General features: G+C 39.1%; 1 protein-coding gene across 1 annotated transcript in view; it reads left to right on the top strand.

Moving 5' to 3' along the window:
• Positions 1–7542, top strand: part of FMR1NB (FMR1 neighbor) — a 46491-nt gene extending 38949 nt beyond the window's left edge. Inside the window, exons 5-6 of the mRNA XM_025373153.1 lie at positions 5738–5886; positions 7379–7542. Of these exons, the coding sequence (XP_025228938.1) occupies positions 5738–5873 (136 nt within the window). The 3' untranslated portion in view covers positions 5874–5886; positions 7379–7542. The remainder of the gene's footprint in view (positions 1–5737; positions 5887–7378) is intronic.
• Positions 7543–7745: the final 203 nt, after the last annotated feature.

Genomic DNA, 7745 nt, shown 5'->3' on the forward strand with positions numbered 1-7745 from the left:
ATTTTAAAATAGCCTATCTTCAAGGTCACTAATTGTTTATTCTACTTGATCAATCTGCTATTAAAAAACTCTGATGCATTCTTCAGTATGTTGGTTGCATTTTTAACTCCAGAATTTCTGCCTGATTATTTTTAATTATTTCAACCTCTTTGTTCAATTTATCTGATATAATTCTGCATTCCTTTTCTGGGTTCTGTTGAATTTCTTTGTGTTTCCTCAAAACAGCTATTTTGAATTCTTTGTCTGAAAGGTACTATGTCTCTGTTTCTCCAGGATTAGTCTCTGGTGCCTTATTTAGTTCATTTGGTGATTTCACATTTTCCTGGATGGTCTTGATGCTTGTGAATGTTCGTCTGTGTCTGGGCATTGAAGAGTTAGGTATTCATTGTACTGTTCACTATCTGGGCTTGTTTGTACCTATCTTTCTTCGGACAGATTTCCAGGTGTTCTGAGGGACTTGAGTGTTGTTATCTAAGCTGTATTTGCATTAGGAGGCATACCAAATTCAGTGACACTGTGGCTCTTGCAGACTTGTAAAGGTATTGCCTTAATGGTCTTGGATAAAAAACAGAATAATTCCCTGGATTACTATCAGAGGCTGTAGTTCTCATCCTTTCCTTTTCCCCAATCAAATGGAATCTCTCTCTCTCTGGGCTGAGCTGCCTGGAGATTTGGGGTGAGGTGACCCAAACGCCACTGAGGCCACCACCATTGGGACAGCACTAGGTCAGACCTTAAGCCAGCACAGCACTAGGTCTTGTCCAAGGCTCACTGCAATCACTACCTGGCTGTGTTCGCTCAAGGCACTGGGACTGCTGTTTGTAAACAGCAGGTGGCAAAGCCAGCCAGCCTTGTATCTTTTCCTTCAGGGTGGTGAGTTCTTGCAGGCCCCAGGCATGTCCAACGGTACTTTCCAGGAGCCAAGAACTAGAGTCAAAATCTTAGAAATATACCTAGTATTCTGTTGTACTGCAGGTGATCTGGCACTCACCACAAGATGCAGTTCTTCCCACTGTTTCTTCCCCTTTCTACAGGTGGAAAAGCCCTACCTTGTGGCAACCACCACTGCAGGCCCACTGAGAGTACTGCCAATGTTCTCTTAAAGCCCAAGGACTCTTCTGTCTGCTTGTGGTGAATGTTACCTGGCCTGGAACTCACCACCCTTCAGGGCAGTGGGCTCCCCTCTGGCCCAGGGCAGGTCCAGAAATGCCATCTAACAGCCAAGGCCCAGGATTGGGTACCCTAAAAGCCCACTTGGTGCTCTACTCCCCTGTGACTAAGCTGGTAATTAAGGTTCAAGACAAAGTTCCCTTTACTTTTCCCACTGCTTTTCTCAAGCAGGAGTCTCTCCCTGTAGCCACAACAGCTGAGGATGTGCTGAGTCACACTTGCATTCAGCAAGTCTCAAAGTCTCACCCAAGGCTCACAGCATATTACCTAGGTATCACTGCTTGTTATTCAGGGCCCGAGGGCTTTTCAGTCAGCAGGTCCTGCCAGAACTGGATCCTTCCCTTTAAGGCAGTAGATTCTCTCCTGGTTCAGGGTATATCTAGAACTGTCATCTGTGAGCTAGGGCATGAAAAGGGGACCTCTTGACTCTGACTGGTGCCCTTTCCTACTGTGGCTGAGCTGATATCCAAGATGTAAGACAAAGTCATCTTCACTCTTCCCCTTCCTCTTCTGAAACAGATGGAAGGAGTCTCTTTTGGAGCTGTGAGTTTTGCAGCCTGGAGTTAGGGGAGGGGTGGCACCAGCATTCCCTTAGGCACCCTGGCTAGTGTATCAGTAGGTTGTGTGCCTCCTAAATCCACTGATTCTTAGCCCAATTCAGCACTAGGACTCACCTAAGAATTGCAGTCCTTGTGGCCTAGACTGCCTTTCAAGATTATTGAGGGCCGCAGTGAACTTTTGGCCCACAGTGACAAGGCTTGCCAGATTCAATCCTGACCACTGGGATGGGTGGTTCCCCTCTGGCTAGGTCTGGTTTAAATAGTCCCCCTGTGAGTGGGCATCAGCTGAGTTTAGCCTGGTTTTGCTTTCTGCTTTGACAGGGCAGCTCTGAGTTCAATGTAATGTCTCACAATTGCTGCACTCTTTCTCTCCCAAGTGCACAGATTCTTTTTCTGTGCCATGCAGCCACTGCTGGGGGTAGGGGAGAGGTGGCATTGGCAATTCAAGACAGTCTTTCATACTTTCGTTAGTACTTCTTTCAGCTATATGAAGGTAAAAGCAAGTACTCTGAGTGCTCCCCTGATTTTTGATTCTTATGAAGGTGCTTTTTTTTTTTTTTTTTTCTGTTTAGATAGTTGTTAAATTTGGTGTTCCTATGGTGGGGTAGGATGGGGATAATTGTTAGAGTCTTCTATTCTGCCGTCTTGCTCTGTCCTCAGGCCATTTCTTTCTTTCTGATCAGTTATGTTAAACTCTTGAGGTTCCAAAACACCCAACAAATTTCTTCAGTGATGTATGTTTTTGTTTCTTTGAGCCCCTAGCCTCAGAGTTGCCTGATGTACTCAATTCTGAGGAATTGCCCCTTTACTCATCGTTGGCCACCGAGTTTCATGCCCACATCTTGAACATTGTTATTCACTAAAAATTGAACCTCTGAGTCTCTGAAATCTTAAAGTTCAAAATCCTACTCTTTGACCATAGGTTCCTTGGCCTCTAGCTTTTTCTCTGCTTTTTTTTTTGCCTCCAGCCTCTTTAACTCTCTTTTTTCTCCTGGTCTGCCATCTTCCTAACATCATCTGCTTTTTTTAAAAATCCAGCCTGGATCCCGTTGTCTAGTACTTTAATCCATTCTTGTTTCCGGTCCCCTTGTTTCATTGAAACTGAATCCATACCACTTCTCTGCTCTTAGATCTAGGCTCCTGGGAATTTTTAGAAGAAAAAAATGTCCCACAACTATGTGGACCTGTGTCATTAGAAATTTCCAGTGAGCTCACTTAACATTTCCAGCCATGCTACTCTACTTGATGTTTACAAACAACATGCCATCTTGCCACTCTGATTCTCATAAAGTGTATCTGCTAACTGAAATGCTCTTATGCATCTCCCCACCTCCACTTTTCTTTATCTGGCTCTCTCTACTCAGGCTACAGGTCTCATCTTAGATGTCACCTCTTCTAGGAAGCTTACTCCAAACCTCCTGCGCACAATGGGTCAGGCTTCTTCTTGTCTGCCTTCTACCAATCTCTGATTACCTCTACTTGAACTTATCTCAATGTAATATTGTTTGTATATCTACTTTCCCTTCTAAATTTTAAGCTCCTCAAGGACAGGTACCATATCTTATTCATGTTTATGTCTCTAGTACTTAGAATAATGCTTATTTAATAAATGAGCAAATATATCAGTGAGTGAATGAGTGTGCAAGAAATTGACCTTTTCAGTGTGAGTATGCTGGCCATGATATATAACACTTCATATGAAAAGAAGAAAATCACCTCTAGTACACTGAAAAATCATTTCACTCCTACTCTCTCCCTTGGGCATTTTCACTGGATGTTAGGTGGAATAGCTAACCTTGGATCTCAGTAGTAAATGTTAGTCATATAGCCAGTTAGTGATGAGGCTGAACAAAAACCAAGTCCTCTGAAACCTAGGCCGGTTTTGAAATAATAAGGCCGTGTTGCTTTTATGTTGATAATTAAGGTGAAATGTACATGACCAAATTTAAAATAAATCTGTGGATAAAGAAGACATAGTCATTTTAATTATATAAAATAGGATATATTGACATCACAGCATTAGAAAAAAGCATAAGTTCTCAGTTTCTTCTCTAAAATCCTGAAATTCAAAAATTTCTGCAAACCTAAAAATTTTGTTTTATTCATTTTGTGACAAATCTGGACTGAGATTCCTTCTAGTCATTATTTAAATCTTAGAGTGAATATTCATATATTTTGTTGCAGAAATGTTACTGTGTTTGATTATGAGATGCTACCCCAGACCCCATGGGAATGTCATGTAATATTCAATATATGATGTCATATTACCTTTCTAAAATCCAAAATAATCTGCATTCTCAAACACATCTGGCCCCAAGGGACTGAGAACTGTGTAGTTCTTTCAGTTATTATTTTTTTAGACTGCAGGTAACAACATGGCAACATAAACAGGCCATAGATAAATCATATAAATATATTTTTTGCCTTCACTTACCATTTCATTTATGCCAGGAGACATTTTTATGATAAATTGGGAAAGAATTTCTTTGTTCCACATTTGTCTAACCTAGTGGAGCTCAGTGTCAACCCAGTAATACAGTTTTAGGGTAGAAAAGTTAGTATTATCTTCAAAGTCATAATTTCAAAGGCAGACTTATGTATCTCTGGGACCCACATGCTCAGAACCTTGTTTTTCTGTACAGCTAAGTAGCACTTACAATGTCCTTGTATCTTCTTCTGTATGCTACCTAGCTTGAGCTGAGGATAGGATTATTTATCTGTCATTACCTCTTCATCATATTGTGTGCAAATCTTTCTCTCTTTTTTTCTATCTTTGGATTTTTCTCTTTGCTTAACTCTGCCATGAACATTACTATTTTTTTCTTCTTGGCTTATGTTTAGTTCTTTAGAAAGTAAAAGCCCTATAAGCATAAAAATCAACAAACATTTCTTGATAAAAATCAACAAACATTTCCATTTCCTCTGTGGGATATAAAAAGTGATAAGGTGAGGTTCCAGTCTGAAGGAATTTACAAGCTTTGAGGAGAGAATGAGACAGGTTAGTGTAGTAGGAGAGAGATTGTACTTTAGATTTAGGTAGATCTGGATTTGAATCCTGCTTCTACTACTGAGTAGTTTGGTGACCTCGACAAGTTACTTTCCCTCTTGGTGCCTCAGTTTCCCCATATGAAAAATGGGAATGATAGAAATAATACCTGCCTCATCAAGTCGTTATGAAGATTAAATGAGATCATGCACATGACATGCTTATATACAGGCCTTGGCACATAGGAAGTTTATCATACCTGCTACTAGCCATTATTCATGAACACTGCAAAGTGGTCTAATGGAAAAAGCTTGTACTTTAGAGTCAGACAGACCTACCTTTAAATCCTGGCATCTCCATTACTAGTTATCTGTGACCTTGGGTGAATTATCTTACCTCTTTAAGCCCCAGTTTAATCATTTGCAAAATAGGAAACACACATTCTAGGGTTATTGGAGGATTTAATGAGAAAGTATATAAAGCACTTAGTGAAGTTCTTGGCATGTGGTAGCCTCTCAAGTGCCCCTTTACCAACTGTCCACACAAATACAAGGAGGTACGAGATTGTATACCCAATGACAACAGGAGTAAGTGAAAGTGCTTTGAAAATTGTCAATGCTAATATAATGTGAGCCATTACTATGTAGATTTGAAGTTCATAGGAGGAAGGAATCCCTCTAAACTAGGAGTGGAAGAGAAGGCTTCCTAGACAAGATAATATCTATGCTTACTGTTAAAGAGTGGGTAACATTGATGTTAGCACAGGGAAGTGGGAGAGCATTTCTGTTACAAAAGGTCACATAATCAAAATGACTGTATAGAGAATAATAGTGATGGTTATGATGATCAATATGAGCAAGCCAAGTGGAATAATTTCTGTCAGATTTATTAAATCTGGTGAGTTAAAAATATCAAGTGAGAGAGTATAGTTATCTGGGCAAATATTTTTTCCTTATAACCTCCCATTATTATTCTGTCACTAACGAGAAATAGGGTTTCACTTGAACTTCTTATATTACAGCAAATGGGCCAATTATTTACGAAGGAAGGTCAGCAGAGTTGTAACGGGTTTGAAGAAACAAAGAAGGAAACGAAAGAGGAAGTCTAAAATGTTACAGAGAGCAGCAAGAGGAGATGAGGAACATGGTGAAGAGTAGCAAGAGACCAAAGGTAATTGACAATAGGATTTAAAGTTGAAGTGCTCAATCTCTGATTCTTGTTAGCTTTATATTTCTACCATCATCTTGGTTTGACTGAAACATTTTTTTAACCACACAAATGTTTGGATCACAGGAGGGGCAGCTTCTGAACAAATATTTATCACTAGAGATATTGAGATGGTAGGAAAATGGATAAGAAATGTGCCAAATTGTTTTGAGTGCCACATTATATGGTATACACAGGTCAGCTTTTCAGAGGGAGAAAAGAAGTTGAACCTGCCCACTCTGACTCTATGGCTCCCTGATAGACACCCTTGGTAAATAATGAAGGCCACAGTCCTCATATGTGACCACATCACATATCCAGTGGAAGGAGCATGGCCTTAGGAGTCTGACAGAGCTGAGATTGAATCCTGGATCTTACCTGTTAGTCTCAGCTACCTGTTCTTCAAACCTTCATGATGTAGTGTTAGAAGAGGTTGAGAGAGGGATCCCAGAATCATATACTAGGGACTACTTTGTACAAGTTACACTTGTACAGGCTTATAGACCCCTAGCCTTGACTTGGGTGTCCTCCTCCCAAAATAACTGTGAAGGACCAAGTAAGAATAAAATGGTTGGTGAGAAACAAAGCTGTATCTCAGGGACTGGGAGTAAGGAGACCCAGGTCATTAACTAGTAGTGTTTCCATAGGCAGTGAAATTAACCTTTCAGTTCCTTGATACCATCATCTTAGATTTTTTGTGTAACTTAAACAATATAATGTATGTGAAAATGTTTTGAAAATTGCAAAGCACTACCCAAAATTAAGGTGTTAAGTTACAGAGAGGCAAAGGAATGGAATAACAGATCACTGAATTCCGTGTCAGGAGACTCTGGCTTTAGTCCCAGTTCTGCCATTATTTACAGTGTATGCTTGAGCAAGTCGTTTAACTTTCGTGGGCTTCATTTCACCAATCTTCAGAATGAGAAGGTTGATTTGATGAATAGGAAAAGCAATTTATCTCAGAAGAAAAAAAAGAAAATCTTTATATAAGGTATCATATATGTATATTTGATACATATTTACTTAAGCTAACACATAAATATATATTACTATAATAATGCCTTGTATTATTATTCATATGAATATATTTCCTTGTATCAGTTTGATGCAATACATGTGTGCATATGTACACATGTAAACACACATATATACATATATAACATTATAACTAGACTAACAAAACTTGGTTTCTGTGGACCATTCACTGAGACATGGAAGTTAACTTTGTTATTCAGAAATTATCTCTCTAATGATATTTGCTCTAATCTATTTTATATGTATGTCTCGCAGAACAGAAGATGATGTACTGGCAAACTGAAAATACATAAGTTAATCATAACATTCACTATAAAGAATTTGATAATTTTGTTGCAGGGACTTCCTTTTATGACAAAGTGTGATGTGTGAATACTAGTCTTTTCAAGTTGTTTAACCCCACTTTACTTTTCTCCCATAGCATTATTTTCCCCTCGAGACAACACAAACCATTCAGAGCAGAGGGGACTGTCTCAGCCATCCAAACCTCATGAAGCATTTTGGAAAGTTAAAAATTGGTTCTTATTTTTGTCATGTTTACTTTCAAACGTGAAATAAAATTGAGTTCTGTTTTCATGCATCAAACCAGAATCTGAATTCTTTTCATTAAAAACGGTTCCTACAGAATCTTTAAAAACATGCCTAAAACACTGGTGGCATTTCAGATCCTAAAAAGTTACATGATTTTTCCAACTTGGGTTATTGTATCAAGGTATACTTCTGTTGGTACTAAATAAGACATATGTTCCATATTGTTATTCACCTGTCAGCAAGCAGAGAGAAAAACC

The sequence above is a fragment of the Theropithecus gelada genome, chromosome X, assembly GCF_003255815.1.
Source record: "Theropithecus gelada isolate Dixy chromosome X, Tgel_1.0, whole genome shotgun sequence".
Taxonomy (NCBI): domain Eukaryota; kingdom Metazoa; phylum Chordata; class Mammalia; order Primates; family Cercopithecidae; genus Theropithecus; species Theropithecus gelada.